This window comes from Culex quinquefasciatus, chromosome 3 (assembly GCF_015732765.1).
Source record: "Culex quinquefasciatus strain JHB chromosome 3, VPISU_Cqui_1.0_pri_paternal, whole genome shotgun sequence".
NCBI classification, from domain to species: Eukaryota; Metazoa; Arthropoda; class Insecta; order Diptera; family Culicidae; genus Culex; species Culex quinquefasciatus.
In genome coordinates this window covers 77,898,302-77,916,664 of record NC_051863.1, presented here as the reverse complement: position 1 = coordinate 77,916,664, position 18,363 = coordinate 77,898,302, and the positions used below count along the sequence as shown (strand labels likewise).

Sequence of the window (18,363 nt, the reverse complement as noted above, 5' to 3'; positions counted from 1 at the left end):
TTAGAACACATTAAAAGAAAATAAATGCGTCAAAAAGCTCATTAAAACATGCTGATGAAAAAAAAAGAAAAATCGTTAAAAGTTAAAAACCAAAAGTGTCTCATCCTACAATTAAAATACGTAAGGAATGGTTAAGAATCATACTGACCGTTCAAAGTACATCGAGAAGAACTTTTCATAAAATTTTGAAAAGTTTAAAAAGTTAGTTAACTATAGTTAAGAAAATGTTGATGAAAGTCATTATTTTAAACTTCTCTAAGTGTCATGATTTTCTTAATGAACATGATTTTGAATCGGAAAACGGAATGCATATTCGGATTCTTTGGACAATTTTACACTAGGAGAAGGTTAAATAAGTTTGTAAATAATAAATAATATGTGTTTTTAAAACACAATTAAAAAAATCTTTAAATTTATAGGCAATCTCAGTTGAACAAATTTCATGTAAAATGTGAAAACTTGTGATTTTTGCTTCGAATTCAGTTTAAAATGCAATATAAATCGATAATATTATAAACAAAACTAGTGTTAACAAACTTCAGGTAAAGTTCCGACTTTTTAACAATTTTATCTAAAATTTATATGTTTTTTTTTTGTTAAAAAGCTTATAAACTTAATTAACTAAATATAATCATATATTTTTTTCATAAAAACTTTATCAGCTACTTAAGTGATGGTACATTTAACGTACAAATAAAATTTGAACATCTTAAATATGATTTTGACAAGAAAAACTATGGCTATCAAAGTCACCCTGGAATTTAAACTAAGAATTTTTAACGTAACTATTTTTCTAAACACTATCGTAAAAACTTTGTTTTCCAAAATAGTGCATGGACTTTGTGTGGCCTACCCCAGTAAATGTTTTAAAAATAATAATCTTCAGAAAAACTTAACCTGTTGGAAAATATTACAAAAGCAAATTGAAATCCTATCAAAGTCACCCCGGTTTACGGTACATGGTTTAAGCTAAAACTTAAATTTTTCGCGTGTTTCATTATGTATGTGTGTTTTTAACATAGTGTTCATTATCCATGTTTTAAATGCATTTTTATTGCAAAATATCGCTTTTAGCAATCTTCTGTAAAATATGGATATTGAGACGATCTTCCTTCAGAAATAGAGACATTAACCCAAGGTTCTGATCAAAACAAATCAACCATGTCTTTAAAGGAGTTTAAAACATTGTTTTGTCCAAAACTTGAAAATGTTTGTCATGATTTATGGTGGTATGCATCAAAGTGTTTAGTTTTGATCGTAGAGAGCATCTGCAAAAAAATATTTTTTTTTATTTCAAAAATATTTAATTTTCTCCATTAATCTTTTCTTAAGATGTCTCTTGATTTGTTGAATACCGCAATAAAGAATTGAAAAATTTTCGATTGAAAAAATATATATATTTTTTTCTTTGTCTAATGTGGATCACGTTGATCACAACCCTCGAAACTACGTTGTATAACTTTAAGATGAGCATTATGCTTAACGATATCTCTTAACTCAACGATTTGTTCACATTTTTTGCTAACAGCCCCATTAAACTGTTTTTTTCTTCCGATCTAATTTGCATCAATTAACCTTTACAATGTCGCTCGTTTACAGTTGCAGAAATCCGGAATACAAAACGACTCGTTTCATTATAGCTACTTCGTTTAAATTAGCTTAGCGCTCTCAAACTGCTATCATCTTCTCCATTATTAGTTTAGTCCAGCCGGGTGAGTGAGTTCGTTGGTAAAGTAGAGCTGACCCGATGCGGTTTTGAACTCCAACTCCATTATAATCGCTTGACGTGGGAATCTGCTTTAGAAAAAAGTCGTTCGAGAGGGGCTTACACAAAGGGTGCAATCTTCGACTGTGTCAAGATCAGCGTTCAAGTCTTGGGTCGCAATAGAAGGTTCAAGGTTAGCTCGAAGATGTCGACTGAGTGTGCTTGAACAAAGGTCCATTCGTAAACTTCCGTTGGGACAATCGTTATAACTGAGCCCGAGATCGCTGTGTAGAAATTTCGAGTACAACGAATGAAACAGAAAGGTTGAAAGTAACACGGTTACACAACCCACCACAGTAAATCTAACAAATTATAAATTATGCAAATGGGCAGTTAATGTATTTACTTATCAACCATAAAAAAAACAACACACAATTGGGATTGCCCCCCTGAGGCCAGCTGTTGACCACAACAACTTTCAAACTTTCATCGTCTGCTGAGTCACCTACACACAGTCTTTCCAAGAAACGTTCAAATGTCGACTCAGCCAGCAAGATTACTTCTTTCAACTCTTCTTTCGCCGAATATATTAATTGTACGAACGAGAAAACCATTCTGTTTTTTTGGGGCTTTTTTGCGAAACATGAAGGAAAGGCAAAAACCGAAACAGCAATGCACGCGAAGAAGAGGGAGGCTGTGAAGATTTTTATTAAAAAAATGCACTTCGATGCAATCGGATGGGAGTGCCACCAGGCCGAACCGGTTGCTTGCCAAAAATTGGATTGAGGTGTGCCTTGCAATATGGTTCGATTGGGGAATTTTGAAATACTTATTTCAGATTAGTTATAATTATTTATTGTTGCTTACAGCATTGTTTTAGTATGTGTGCAATGTGCCAAACATGTTGTAAGCGGATATCGTGTCTTAGCAGTTGTTTCAAACTTAAAATTGGAACGTTGAAGTTTTTTTGGCTGAGGAGATTTGAAAAATATAACGCAAGCAAATTTTAGCTTACTTCATAAATGATATTTTTATGGGTAAATTTAAAATGTATCTCATTAAATTCGCGTATTTTTGCGCTTCAAACATGATTACTCAGACAACATTGTCTACTAAGGCTTGATGTCTTTGTGAAAATGTTCGATTATATTAATGTAATAAATTAAACGAAATGGAGTGAGATAATCTAATCGATTTGCTCTCAATTAGTGCTTTTTAAGGGCTTCGATCTAAAAAATCGTCAAAGCAAGTTTTGATCTTTAGAAAGCATAGGAAAGAATTAGACTACCAACTCTTGCTGATCAAAAATCTTTACACTTTGCCGATATGACACCATCGTATAAAAAAACTGCTATTTAGATAAAATAAAAATGTGTCGTTTTTGCAGCTTACAAACTTCGCTTTGCTCCTGAGAGAACTTGCACATTTCAAAATATTCGCAAAATGAACCGTGATTTGCTGAAACAAATCTCCATGTTCACCCATTTTTTGTTAAACGTTTAAAAGTTTAGGAAATGTTGTTGAAATTCCGTTCAAAATTTTTCAGCCTGCTAATATCCCGCGAATGGGGTTGAAAATCCGTACGGTAAGGAAAAAATCTGTATAGTTGGTAGCCTTAGGAAAGAAGAACACTTCAAGTTTATAAAAATATTATGGTAGAAAGTTTGACTAAAAAAAAGCAAAGCAATCCACTTTGACGGCCCCCGGGTCTTTTGTGGTCTCTGTTGTAAATTTCTGCTCATGCGTCCGAAGGTTATGTGTGGTGAGTCACCCAAAATCTCTTTTACGCAAATGGACCGACGTTTTACTCCCCCATCCGATAGAAGGCGTGATCAGGCAAGTCTCGTCTCGAAAAATGCCACCGGGTCCGTCTGGGATTGAACCGAGGCCCTACTGAGGTGAGAGGCATCACGCTAACCACTACACCACCGGACCCGGCGAAGTTTAACTTAGTTTATGTGATTTTGATAATGTTTTTTAAAAATGTTTTTTTTTTCTTGGGACAATTTGGCATTAACATTTCCTATACACTCAAACCCCGATGGTTTGACACCAACTCTTGTCAAACGAACGGGGTCACTTTTTAGTTTGACACCCCTTTTACACGGAGTTCACACACACTACCAAACGTGTGTTTTGATAGTGTGCGTGAGCGCCGTGTAAAAAGTGACAGTTGGTCACTTTTTAGTTTGACTTTGAGCAACCAATGGGGTACAAACTAAAAAAGTTTCAAACGGTAAAGGGGGTTGAGTGTATTATATGACAATAAGTATGCAGAAATTGTTGTAGTGTCCTAGACTATACCTCTACGTATTTCTTTTTACAATTAAAATTATAATCTTTTATTATATAGTAGAAATGTTGTGGGCCGTTTTTGATTAACTTGTATGAACTTTTTTAAGCTGAGGTATTTTATAAGCAGTGGTAGTGCGTCTCATTGGGATTTCAAGCAATTCAGTATTTATAAATAATATGGAATATCGTATAAAGTATTGCTCACTATATTTAAGGAGTGGAACCTAACCATAACGCTGGCCTAAAATCTTCGGATGTAAGTGTGTCCCTTCCCAATTTAGTGAGCTGTTAAAACTTTTTACGACACTTTTATGAGCGCACGATGGCTGAATTTTAAAGCGAGTGAATAATTAAGATCGCGCAAAAAAGCAACCGCACACCCCTAAGCATTCACGAATCGTTTCTTCTTCCGCAGAGAAAACGTGTGCGTCGAGCGTGAAGAGCAGCAGGAGGAGGTCGACGGCGACTCCGAGAACACCGAGATCGCGGTGGACGGCGGCAACTTCCAAAGTTTCGGCTTTATTAATCTGAACTTTGAGTCGTGCGCCGAGCATAAGAACAAGCACGTCTGCAAATCGGTGTAAGTTTAAAAGCTTGGTGCACGCGGGGGCGTTTCTGATCTTTCTCTCTCTTTCTCCACTAGTAAAAACAATAATGGCCAGAAGAGCACCGTTAAGGTCACCCGCCAGTGCTGTCACAGTTATGCACGGCCGCGTAATGGACCCCCGAATGCGCAGTGTGAGAAGGTGGACCTGTACTCGATGGCGGAAACCGCGGAGCGTCTCGGCGCCAAGGAGTTTGTGGCGACCTTGAAGAAGAGCGGGCTGGAGTCACTGCTGGAGAAGGACCTGACGCTGTTTGTGACCCCGGACGGCGCTTACACCAAGTTTGCCGAGCAGATGTGGGAGAATGTGAGTTAATTGATGTTTTTTGATGGGTGGTGGATTTAATGGGTTTATTTTTGTTTTCGTAGAACTTGGTTGCATTTGACCCGTCGGGTCGTGCGAAACGTCAGGCAGATGCTTCCGGAATGACCGCGCGTGATTTGATTCTGGCGCACGCCGTCAACGGGTCTTACCACATTGAGGACGTTAGCAACGAGCAATTGCTGAAGACGGAACTGGCAGACACTAACATTCGAATCAACATCTTCCCACGTGCGCCCTCGGATCGCAGCGGAGACCATCCCTACCGGTACACGGCCAACTGTGCGCCGCTGGTCAAGCTGAACCGTGTCTCCGAGAAGGGCATTGTCCATGTGGCCGATCGAGTGCTGATGCCGGTGCGTAACAACATCATGACCATCATTCGCAATCGTGACGATCTGACGGTGCTGAGGACGATTCTCGAGAAGACTGGCCTCGACAAAACGCTTGAGCAGGTCGGAGATGATAAGCACTTTACCGTGTTTGCGCCCAACGACGATGCCTTCCTGAAGCTGGACAAAGACATTCGTAGAAAGCTGAAGGCTGGAAATGGCTGTGCCACAAGTAAGTTGAAACAAAACAGTAACGACCGATGATTCATCATCTTTCATTTACATGCTCCACTGGAGTGGCCATTCTTAATAATGCGCGCAGACGGAACGCCGCTGGAATAGCAATTTAGTATGGGCGTCATTTGGTTACGCGACGTTATGGTTCTTGAGATTGAGTTGGTTTTTCTAAACGACTCGACTCGATGACCACTTGTTGGACGCTTTTTAATTGGATGCTTGGTCAAACACAATGCTGACCTGCGAGCATTTTTTCTCAGCTATTCGCGTGGTAATCATTTCGCGCATTGTTAAAGTTTCCACGACTCGAAAAATAAACAGATTATTGGCTCAGCAGCGTGCTTCCGCAAGTTGTGCTTCCAATAAGTTATGGGCCTAGTTTCGTCGGACGAAGGTTGACGATTGCATTCTCTCTCCCACAGATATCTTGAAGAACCACATCTTGGACATCACGTTCTGTTCGCTGGCGGCCATCAACGGTGTCAAGACGTCGACCTACAATCTGTTGAGCGAGAAGCTCGAGTTTGAGTTTGCCTCGATTGCCAAGAGCGAAACCGAGGACATGACGTCCGACAAGAAGATGCAGCGGCTGAGAATCAATGGCATCGCCGGCATTGAGGAGACCGATCTGATGGGCACGAACGGCGTTGTTCACATCATTGATACCGTGCTGCCGACGGACAGCGGAATGCCGATCTCGAACGCGCTGGCTAATCGCAATCTGACCATCTTCAAGCAGCTCATCGACGACGCCGGTTTGGAGGACGAGTTCGATGCGATGACCAACCGAACGTTCTTCATTCCCTCAGACAAGGCTTTCGAGCAGAGCGGGGCTGGACAGTACTGGATTCAGCAACTCAAGGAACATCCGGAGAGTCTGAAGGATAACGCGCGTCTCAAGGAGTTCCTCGAATATCACGTGGCGGAACCGCTGATCAAAACGTGCGATCTGCAGGAGAACATGATTAAAACAGCCACCGGAAGCGACCTGCGAGTGAATCTGTACACCACGAATCCCGTGTTCAGCAACGTTCTGAACCGTGCGACGGTAAACTGCGCTAGGTTGATGCACTTCGATGATGAGACTTGTGGTTCCGTGGTGCACGAGGTCGACAAGGTTCTGGAATCTCCAAAATCGGTAAATTTAACCCCACTTGTAAACGCATTTTTCAATTCTAATCTTTCCTCTCGTATTCCTATCAGAATCTGTTCGACGCGTTGAAAACCAACGCCGAGTACAGCATGTTCTTGGCACTGGTCGAGAAGGCCAACCTCACGGACCTCCTGAACGCCTCCAACGAGAGCCTCACCATTTTCGTGCCCAAAAACGACGTCTTCCTCGAGGTCAAGGAGTGGTACGACCAAACGATGGACAACAGCGAAGAGCTGGAGTACGTCATCAGGTCGCACATCGTGCCGGACGTCATCTGCTGCGCCGGAATCGTCCAGTCCAACTGGCCGTTCATCCGCACCATCGAGACCATTAACCAGCAACGGCTGAAGCTGAACCGTGATCGCCGCCCCCAGGTGCAGAATGCAGGCGTAACCAAATGTGATATTGTTGCCAAGAATGGAATTATTCATGAGATCAACGATGTGATCAGTGTGCAGAAGAAACGACGCGCTGACTCCGAGGGATTCCCCAGCTTCGCCCGTCCGCTCACGTTCTTCTTCAAGTGAGAACGCGGATGCGCGGAATTCTATTCTTTGCGTGAGGTGCACCGAAATAATCTGATTATCTAAATAAGTTTATTATTTAAAGTGTCTCGCTATACGAACTCAATCACTTCTGCTTGTTAATTATTTCAACAAGTACGGAACTGTACAACACAAACACTGTAGAATGAGTTAAGAAACGAATAAATCTCATATTTATACAATGACGAAATAAAGATGTAAAATTATCAAAATCTACTCGTTTCTGCTGTTTTGAGTTAATCGTGCTTTTACTTCATGTTCCGTAAAATCCCACCTACCCCGAACAACTATGCAATTACTGAACTTTATGAAGACTTGTAAGGACAAACTAATGATGTAAAAAAAACTATTATCTCTACAACAAACATTGAATCTGCATTGAGTCATACTGAACAGAAATATATTTTGTTATTAAAATAATATTCCATTTCATGTTCTCAATGTCGACACTTATTTTTTGAGAGCTTTCATTGCCTCCCAGTAACGTTGCACTTCAACTCCTTCCCAGTTTGAGTTGGTGATTTTAGTGAATATATTATTTTTCAAATGCTCCATGACATTCTGCTCATTCACGGTCAATCCACAGAAAAATGCCTCCAAATTGATGTTCACCAGATGCTCCGTTTGCATTCCCGCGAGAAACGTGGCCGGTCCATCAAGTTGAATGAAATGATACATGGCTAGTTTGCCCAGTTCAACTCCTTGCTGCTTACAGTACTCGCTCGCCTCCCAACAGATCTCTTTTGTCTGATCTTGGCACGGATGCCATGGCTGGGGTCCCGCGTTGGTCAACAAGCCCATACCGTGACCGGAGGCACAAATTATGGCGAGCCTATTTTCTTCAAAGAACGGAATGAATTCTTTGAGCGAGTTATCAATCAGTGTGTTTCTGCAGTAACATAGAACGGTATCGAATCGACCCGGTGCTCCGGTGATCACTTTCTTAAGGGCATCCATTGGGTACGCGGACACCCCGATGAATTTGAGTTTGCCTTCGTCTCTAAGCTTTTCCAGCGTGGGTAAGGTCTCGTTCCAAATTATGCTTAGATCTTCCACAAATTCAACGTCGTGAATCTACAATAGAAATTGATGAAAATCAAGAAAATTTAACCTTCATCACATCAAACCTGAACCACATCCAGATAACCAACACCAAGCAGCTTCAAACTTTTCTCCACACTTTCGCGTGTCTTTTTGGCACTGTAATCGAACATATTCTCGTAATCCAGCTCGTAACGTCCCACCTTAGTGGCAACGTAGTACGCCTGACGTGGCACATCCTTCAACGCTTGGCCAAGAATCTCCTCGGAGCGTCCCTGGCCGTAGTACGGAGCCGTGTCAACGTAGTTGATTCCTTTGCGCAGTGCCTGGTGGACTGCCTTTATGCCGGTTGCTGCATCGAGATCCCTTAAGTAATATGTATTTGTATATTTTAGTTTCAGAAAAAAAAAATGATCATTTAGAAGGTATCTTACCCGTAAAACTTGCTCAAGGTACCGGTTCCTAGGGATATTTTAGAAACCTGGAGGCCAGTTCGACCAAATTGGTTATACTGCATCTTTCGGACGCTTTCTTCATCGTGAAAACCATTCACAAAAGTTGGTGGTAACTGCTCCATGGATAGATGCTAACTGGCTGTATTTTAAATTAAGCACTGATAGTCTCTTTATAGTTTCTGTTCCGTGTAGGTACTTCTTATCAATGCTGCTCAAATGTTTGGTAAATTAAAACACTGTCTGAGAATACTTGCATACCACAAGTGCTACTATCACTTGATTATTATCTTGAACTTTTTGATAAGGGCTCGCCGATAATTTAAAAGAAAATGTATAAAATTATATGTTATAAATGTTAACAAGTGAATCAAAGAATGTAGGTTCCAAACAAATCTCAACCAAAATTGAGGCGATCCGCCCAAACCATAGAACGTCAGATCAAAGAGAAGTTGCATTCAACACCTGTGTTTATGGTGCACCACCATGGTAAGTGGTGAAAGCTCAGTACGTTGAGCTTATTATTAAGTTTTATGGCATCGCACGGAAAGTTAGGCTGTTGCGGTCATTTGAATTATTTGAAATCTTTTACTTTCGAAAAATCTCAAAAGAATTCATCGTTGAATAATAATTTGCGCAGAACAGCATAAATTTAAAGTTAATTACTGCTGATTTTTCGTCACGTTTTAGAAGAAAAGTGTTGAAATTAAGAGAGAGTTTTTCACCGATGTGAAACAGGTCGTATCGAAACTTTCAGGGTTTGTTTGTCTATACATGAGATGAACTCATGCCAAATAACGTCACGATTCGAAATCCGGACACTTAGTAGCATATCATTTCGTTAAAGCTGACAAAAAATAATGTTTTAAGTTGGGAATGAACAAATATCATCAGGTAGTAGTATTAACAGTCAGTTTTAAGAGAATCCATGCAAAATATGTCTTTTCGAACAATTTTTCATCAGAATTTGAAAATTAAAATGACTTGTTGTGCTTCGAATCCCGGACACTTTTGCTTCGAATTCTGGACACTCGTTTTTGCTATGTCACACTTTCTCAGACCCCCCTCCCCCCCTAGAGTGTGACATACTTTATGGATGACGCCTTTGCCTTCCCGATACTTCGGATGCCCATGAAATATTTCACGTGAAATGTTTCGCATTTTTGGTAATCTTATAATTTTATTTTATTTTAATGTTTTGACATTAACTTTAGCGTTCAAACAAACTTTAAATGAAAGTTGATGTTAGAATTCATCAAATAACACAGTTTTGACATTCATAATGCGAACTTATATCCAAGTAATTGATAAGACAAGATTAGGTGTCCGGGATTCGAAGCGTCCGGGAATTCGAATCATGACGTTATGAGCCCTCTACGACAAAGGGAAGTGGGCTAAAACGGGCATTGAAGTTTGAAGTCCAAAAAACATGAAAAATCTTAAAATTGCTCGCATTTCTGTAAAACTTCATCAATTCCAAATCTCTTAGATGCAATCGAATGTTCTTTTGAAGCCCTTCAAAATGTTCTATAGACATCCAGGATTGGTTTGACTTTATCTCATAGCTTTTGCAAATTACTGTTGAAAATGGCTTTTTTTTTAAAACCTTAATAACTTTTTGCAACAGCCTCCAACACCCATACTCCCATAGGTCAAAAGTTAGGGTATTTCATGAACTATAAGCCTACGGTATTAACTTTTTGGCCAATCGCAGTTTTTCTCATAGTTTTACATTTTTTCTATAAAAAACATTTTACAACGTTAGTTTTTGCCCTCTAGGCCCATAGCGGCACTTTTTGGTCTCAATTTTGACATAGGGGAAGGTGGGGCAAGACGACCATACGGGGCAAGAGAAACAATCGCTCGTACGGCCGTAATTTTTACAATTTTGATTATTTTCAGTATGAGGAATTGTTGCTAGCAATGCAATTAGCTGATTCTACTACCACATAACCGTCAAAACGACGTAAACGCCACGGGGCATAAGATTTAATGAAGTTTTTTCAAAACCTTTGTTTTCTTATAATATTTGGAAAGTACAAAATAAGGCTTAGGGTTCGTTTTAAGACTCATTTTATCAAAATGCTATTTTTCCTAGATCAGTAGTGTTCCAACCAATGACTTGCACTTATTAGAGAGTATGATTTAACTCCTGGTTATTTTTGTTGAGAGCTTTTAAAAAATCTTGTTCAGGTGGGGCAAGTGTACCATATGGATTTTTAGTATAGAAAAAAATAACGAATTGCTGCAACAACATATTTTATTGGGAAATAAATACATGAAAGTACTTAAAAACTGATAAACATTTGTTAAAAAAAATTGTCCATACAAAACATAGTGATATTATGAAAATTTACTATTTATTATCTTAATAATATTTTTTTTCGTGAAAACGATAAAATTTTAAGTAAAACATTATTATTTAGTCTAAAAATGGAAGAAACCTTTCAAATACATTCTAATCTGATGTATCTAAGTGATAACAGTTCAATTGTTAGCAAATTAACATGTTTTTAAATGCATTGTTCCTCTTGCCCCAACGGGTTGTTCGTCTTGCCCCACTAGTTGAGTAGAACGTACGGAAAATCAAAATTTTTAAAATCAATTTTTTACACAAAAAACAGGTTTTTTTTAAAACATGCTCTGACAAAGTCTTAGTCAAGACCTAGAATAAGATGATTATAATAAAATCCGACAGATTTTTAAACTATTTAATGGGTTATAACGAGCATTTCCTTAGCTTGTTACACTTGCCCCACTTTTCCCTATTCGGAATCCTCAGGAAATGTTACATTAGACTGAGGTGTTGGAATTTTGAATTTGATTGGAAAAAATTCCATTTAGAATTAATGAAAATATTATTTAGCATTTTGTCGGATTATGGGTAAAACAGGCATTCGCCTACTTGACGTATTGAACACAGGGTATGAAAAATCTAACTTTTTTTCATAAATGTTTTGTTTGATTATTTTCTTAATCAAATTCATAACTCTAACATCTCAATCTAATGTAAAATTTACTGAGAATTCCGAATACGTCAAAATGGAGACCAAAAAGTGCCGTTATGGAGGCCTACAGGGCAAAAACTAACGATGTAAAATGTTTGTTATAGAAAAAATGTAAAACTATGAGAAAAACAGCGATTGGCCAAAAAGTTAATACCGTAGGCTTATAGTTCATGAAATTCCCTAACTTTTGACCTATGGGAGTATGGGTGTTGTTGGCTGTTGCAAAAAGTTATTAAGGTTTTAAAAAAATCTATTTTTAACAGTAATTTGCAAAAGCTATGAGATAAAGTCAAACCAATCCTGGATGTCTATGGCACATTTTGAAGAGCTTCAAAAGAACATTCGATTGCATCTAAGAGATTTGGAATTGATGAAGTTTTACGGAAATGCGAGCAATTTTAAGATTTTTCATGTTTTTTGGACCTCAAACTTCAATGCCCGTTTTAGCCCACTTCCCTTTGTCGTAGAGGGCTCATATTTGGCATGAGTTCATCTCATGTATAGAGAAACAAACTCTGAAAGTTTCATCCAAATCGGAGCACCTCAATACGACCTCTAGAACAAACCGAACAGAATCTACAAATACTGCCTCTTAATTCAATGCAAGCAAATATTTATGGAGCGGCTTTTTTCAAAGATTATGTCAAAAACGTTACTTATGGTTATGGCCTTCCTCCCATTCATATATTGAATACATTTAGTAATACAGTGAAACCTCTTTTTACGCGATGCGTTACGTTTTTGGAATTTGTCGATTTCTCTGGAACGACGCAACATTTTTGCAATCTTTTAAATGCAATTTGTGGGTGTATTGTTCAGATCTACAAAACGCTTTTTCAAGCTTGAAAAAATATTGTGTGGTTTAAGAGAAATTTACGAAACAAAAAGCGTAACGCCACCGCGTAAAAAGAGGTTTCTCTGTAATATCATCATTCCCCTTTAACAAGTTTAACACGTATAGCTTTACACTCAAACCCCAACTGTTGTCAAACGAACGAGGTCACTGTTTAGTTTGACTCCTCTTTTACATAGATTTCACAAACACTATCAAATGTTTGTTTTGATAGTGTGCGTCAGCACCGTGTAAAAAGTGACAGTTCGTCACTTTGACCAACCGACGGTACAAGCTTAAAAAAGTGTCAAACGAAAAAGTGACCAACCACCGGGGGTTGAGTGTATCACTCATTTCTTTAAATATGGTTGTCAGGTCATCAATCTTTTGTCAGTTACAAGATCTCGAAGTAGGGAGTTGTTTTAGTTATATATTAGCTGTTTACCGATCCTCGGTCCTAACCTGGTCACAACACCTAAAAGGACCCAATAATAATAAGTTAAGAATAAAAAAATCCCACAACACGCACAGACATTTGCTCTTAATTTGATTCTTAGTCGATATGTACAGGACGTCAAATTAAGAAATTCATTTTTCGAGTGATTTTATAGCCTTTCCTCAGTTAGGTGAGGAAGGTAAAAATCATTCACATTGTTTTTAAAAATGTTGAGCTGGGTAATAAATAACTAGTTCACTATTGGAAGTTCATTGCTACAAATTTGCTGTATCACAAAATAAACACTCAACGCCATACTGATAACATCATCGATGAACTATTTATAAAATCAGTCAGAAAGTCGTCAGTTCTCATCTACACTTAACATGGATCAGTTCCCAGCGACGTTTGTGAAAGGTTTTCACGATGAAGAAAGTGTCCGGAAAATGCAGTATAATTTATTAGGAAAAACTGGGCTGCGCGTATCGAAAATAGGATTTGGCACAGCACCCTTTAGTGCACTCTTTGGGTTAGTTTCACAACAAGTTCTTTCCATGATCCAACTTTGAATATTTACAGAAAATTCGAAGAAACGGAAGGAATTCGAGCGGTACACTTGGCGTTGCGCAAAGGTATCAACTATCTCGATACGGCTCCCTTCTACGGTCAGGGTCGTTCCGAAGAGGTTCTTGGAAAAGCGTTGAAAGTTGTGCCTCGTCAGGCGTATTACGTTGCCACTAAGGTGGGACGTTACGAGCAGGATTACGAGAACATGTTCGATTACAGTGCCCAAAAGACGCGCGAGAGTGTGGAGAAAAGTTTGAAGCTGCTCGGTGTGGGTTATCTGGATTTAGTTCAGGTGATAGATCAAAGGTAGTGCAATTCTTACGTGAATATTAATTTTGGAGCATTTTAGATTCACGATGTAGAATTTGCATCAGATTTGAGTGTCATATGGAATGAGACTTTACCCACATTGGAGAAAATGAGAGATGAAGGAAAGCTACGATGCATTGGAATTACAGGATATCCTCTGGATGTTCTTAAAAAAGGAATAACCGGAGCTCCTGAACGTTTTGATACCGTTCTCAGTTATAGCCGTTACACATTGATTGATGATTCTTTAGCCGAATATCTTCCATTTTTCGAAAAAAACAACTTGGGAATAGTTTGTGCTGCTGGTCATGCCATGGGGATGCTGACTAATGCGGGACCTCAATCGTGGCATCCGGCTCATGAGCATACAAAGCAGATCTGTTGGGAGGCGAGCGAGTACTGTAAGCAGCAAGGAGTTGAACTGGGCAAACTAGCCATGTATCATTTCATTCAACTTGACGGACCGGCCACGTTTCTCGCGGGAATACAAACGGAGCATCTGGTGAACATCAATTTGGAGGCGTTTTTCAGTGGTCTGACTGAAAAGGAGCGGAATGTTTTGAATTATTTGGAAAAAAGTGTGTTCCCGAAAATAGAGCATTCAAACTGGGAAGGTGTTGAATTGCAACGGTATTGGGAGGGTATAAACTCAGTGGAGATATAAATTTAGGAGTTAAGGTGAAACGGGAAGCCAGCACCATATTGAACGACTAGAGTGAAAACACCTTTGAGAAAAACGCCAATACCGTCAAATTTGAATTTGAACAAAAGTTTTATAAAAAAATGTCGTGCCATATCCAAACCAATCACGATTCGTGTTTTTGGGAGCACCCTTATGTAAAATGCCGTAACCAAAAAAGTTTGTTGTTTTTTTTTTTTGCAGAAGCTAAATAGGCCAATAGCAAGCAACCCGTCGAGTTCAGAAATTGATATAAGTTCTGTATTCTGTTTCACCTTAAGTGGTCCTTAAACGCAAATAAATAAAATTAATAAGTGGAGAAATAAATAAAGAAATCTTTGTTATTGGTAATGTTCTTATTCACTCTTAAAAGGGTAGATTTCATGTTTTTTTGGGGGTGCCGAGTACATGCTCTCAAATGTTGGGGTGTTGGATGATGTTACAAGTTACATTGATGGTTCTCGAGTAAAACTTTGTGAGAAAAGTTTTTAAAGCATAATTCTGCTGATTTGAACAAGTTTGCAAATAAATTCCCCTTCATTAATTCTTCCAGTTTTGTTTTGAAATTGGGTCCTAAAAAAGTGATCAGAAATATATAATCGTATTTTTTACATTTGTGCATAGTATTTAATGGAGCTTTGGACCCTATTGCTGACTTTTTTCACAATCCAGCAGATTATTAAATTTCAAATTACCTACTAGGTACACAAATTTTGCTTCTTTGTTATTTAGTTCAAACGCTTGTTGTGTTCCGTCAATCAACTCTGAGATGAATAAGACAACTACGCAAAAAAAATTAGCTAGTTTTTCTGCTGTCAGATTTTTTGGCAGTAATTAGCGAAAACAAATCAGCAAAACTATGTTGCTGGTTTTGATTTTGCTCAGCTACTAGTTTTAGCTAAAAAATCGATGGCTTAGAGTTTTTTTTTGGAAAATAGGGTACGTTATCCATTAGTGAACCCCTTTCCTATAGTGGACCCTCTGAAGGGTTTTTGATGAAAAATTCAATAAAATCACAATTTCAAGCGTGTTGTTGTCTACAAATCATTTATTTGGCATGTTCAGCATCATTTAAAACAATGTTGACTGACATTGAATCGTCCAGTTCACCAAAATAAGTGTTTTGAGTTCGACATCTGAAATCAGCCATGGCCACTAGCATTTTCACAACAAAACTGCATTTTTATTTTATAATTGAATTAACTGTCCAATCATTTTTTCACTGATTATTTAACTTCAGCAAGTCGAAATGATGTAAGTTTAAGGATCTTTACTAAAATAAAGCGAAGAACTGCCATATTCGAGCAAAAATAAGGGGGGTCCAATATAGGACAACGAAATCCAAACTTTTCCAAAAGTGGACCCCTGTTAATTTAACCTTCAAAAATGAAGAAAACTGTGTATTCAAGCAAAAGTTTCTCTAATACATACAATAAATGCTTGTTGTTATCAACCTAAATGCATATTTTTTCAATTATGAGTATACAGCAATTCCATTTGAAAAGAGCCTAAACCAAAAAAAAAGTTCTCCGATCGGGCTCAAAATTTTTCTGGGGGTTCCTTGGCCAAAATAATTAGACCCAGTTTTCATGATGTTATGGTACCAAAAGTTGCGTCTCTCAATTACGAAAATTTTGGTACCCAGACATGTATAGGTCATCGCTGAAATTTTAAAGTTATCGCAGTTTTAGTGAAAAAAGTTGATTTTTTGCCGATTTCGTCATTTTCCCGTTTTTGCGCGTGGCGCGTCGAAAAACGCAGTTTTTATTTTCAAAAAATCGTATCTCCAAAACGTACGGTTCGACATCGCCAATTTTTTGATATGTTATGTGAAATTTTCCGAGGAATCCGATAAAAATATTTTCAGACATAGGCTCTTTGGTCCAGACACGGTCAAAACGCCATTTTAAGTTTTCATACGACTTTTTCAATAGTTAAGCTAGATTTTTGGAACTTTTTACTATTTTTCCCAAATAGCCAAACTCATCACCTTTCTTTTGCGTCTAAGACAGCTAAAATCGGATGAAATGGCGCGGAGATATGATTTTTAGAAAAAAGTGGTTTTTGCGAAAAATGACGAAAATTGCCATTATTTGAACCACCCTAGCACGATGTAGGCCACCCTAATGGCCAAACAAAAAAATACGGGTCTAATTATTTTGGCCAAGGAACCCCCAGAAAAATTTTGAGCCCGATCGGAGAACTTTTTTTTTGGTTTAGGCTCTTTTCAAATGGAATTGCTGTATAAATATAGCTGTTTTCATGTTAAAAGTACCAAAAATTCTGAAGCCGTAAGAATTTATAATTATTCAAAACTATAGTTGATTGTACTTAACTGAAGCATCATAATTGCAGTTTGAAATGATATTTTATAATAATAAATCAATAACAAAACTTTTTTTTTAATAAATATGCGTGGTTTTATCAGCAACTGTAAACAAATCTATTATTTAGTTTCGGTCAACCATTTATTTTATTAATATGGAAAAAATGCATCAAGATTACTTTTTTACAATTATTTTTATGTTTATAGTGGTTTTTGAAACGTTTTCTCTGATCTTTTCGGAAATGAATGTGTTTAAATGTATGTTAGGTTTTTGTTGTTTAAAACCAAATTTGTTAACAAAACATATTTGTTTATAATGAAAAGTGAGCAAAATCCATCTTTTATTCATTATATCTATCATTAGACCTACACCATGCATCAAAACATCAAATATCGGTTAAATTTGGTATCAAAATAACAGTTTGCCTATAGTGGACCCGGGTCCACAATCGGATTATGGACCCGGGTCCATTATAGGAAAAGGGGGTCCATAACAAGGCAAAAAAACTTTTTTTTAAATGGCTATTTTTCTGCTCAAAAACAAATAACTGATGAAACAAATAGTCAAAATTGTTCAAAGACTTCAGATTTCATTGTTTTGTACAAAGGGTTATGAAAAAGTGCTTAAAATATTGAAAATTTGTGAAAAATGTGCTTCGGGTCTACTAGGGGGTCCACTAATGGTTAAAATACCCTATAAGCAAAATCAAACCAGGAAAATCTCTCCGTTGATTGGGCGATGGATTTCCTTTCCGTGTTTACATGATGATTCAAAATGGGATCGCGGGCCATACTTTGATTATCCCTACCTTTATAACACAAACGTTTGCTGTCCCTAGACACCCCGCAGTCCCGATTCCTTCGAACTACACGGAAGCTTAATTAAAATTATGTATGACGTCATGTTAGCGGAGTACCATTAACTTACTGACTCATTGACGCGTTAACTCAATCGCTGCGTGAACTCGTCATCTACATAGCCACATGTCATGTCTCATGTTGTACACATCAACTCACCAGTAGCATAACCAGCCCAACTAACTCGGTGCTGATGGGAAACTAGTATTTAGTAGAGCCACCGACTGACCAGCTGATGCTGCCTGTATCCCAAGTGAGGGAAAAGCGTAGTGGCAAGGAAAGAAGTAAATTGCCGGGGTGAAAACATTGCTACTACTAGCCTACATTTTTAAAAACCTGTTACTAGTATAGTAAACATCCACTTTTGCAGCGGTAGCCGGCTCTTGGTGGCAAATGAACATCGTTTCGTTTTATTTTTATGATAAGAAGTGCACAACGAGTGACGTAAGGTACAGGAAAAAGTAGCGCCTAACGTAGAAGAATTGCGCAATCTAGGAAAAGCATCATTTATAGACAGGCAGAATCGGACTTAACACACAGAACTAATAAGGTTAATACACCGTTATCAATCGGGCGTTGGATGAAGTTCGTTTCAATTACAGTTCAATCAATGTGGTTGCTCTTTCTCAGATGGAATTACATAATTTCCGCGACTCTTGTTA

General features: G+C 38.1%; 3 protein-coding genes across 3 annotated transcripts in view; 2 read left to right on the top strand and 1 right to left on the bottom strand.

The window, feature by feature from the left end:
• Positions 1–7,409, top strand: part of LOC6037769 (transforming growth factor-beta-induced protein ig-h3) — a 29,167-nt gene extending 21,758 nt beyond the window's left edge. The window contains exons 4-8 of the mRNA XM_038259751.1: positions 4,416–4,580; positions 4,644–4,911; positions 4,974–5,490; positions 5,918–6,633; positions 6,699–7,409. Coding sequence (XP_038115679.1) covers positions 4,416–4,580; positions 4,644–4,911; positions 4,974–5,490; positions 5,918–6,633; positions 6,699–7,175 — 2,143 coding nt within the window. The 3' untranslated portion in view covers positions 7,176–7,409. The remainder of the gene's footprint in view (positions 1–4,415; positions 4,581–4,643; positions 4,912–4,973; positions 5,491–5,917; positions 6,634–6,698) is intronic.
• Positions 7,410–7,596: 187 nt separating this feature from the next.
• LOC6037770 (L-galactose dehydrogenase) lies at positions 7,597–9,098 on the bottom strand. Its single transcript, XM_001847597.2, has 3 exons — positions 8,669–9,098; positions 8,321–8,600; positions 7,597–8,267 (listed from the first exon to the last, which is right to left on the bottom strand). Exons 1-3 carry the CDS (start codon positions 8,809–8,811, stop codon positions 7,644–7,646), a joined length of 1,047 nt encoding a protein of 348 aa, XP_001847649.2. The 5' UTR covers positions 8,812–9,098; the 3' UTR covers positions 7,597–7,643.
• A 4,182-nt stretch (positions 9,099–13,280) lies between these two features.
• LOC6037771 (L-galactose dehydrogenase) lies at positions 13,281–14,848 on the top strand. Its single transcript, XM_001847598.2, has 3 exons — positions 13,281–13,491; positions 13,542–13,821; positions 13,879–14,848. The coding sequence occupies exons 1-3, from the start codon at positions 13,349–13,351 to the stop codon at positions 14,500–14,502; spliced, it is 1,047 nt and encodes a 348-aa protein (XP_001847650.2). The 5' UTR covers positions 13,281–13,348; the 3' UTR covers positions 14,503–14,848.
• The last annotated feature ends 3,515 nt before the right edge of the window (positions 14,849–18,363 follow it).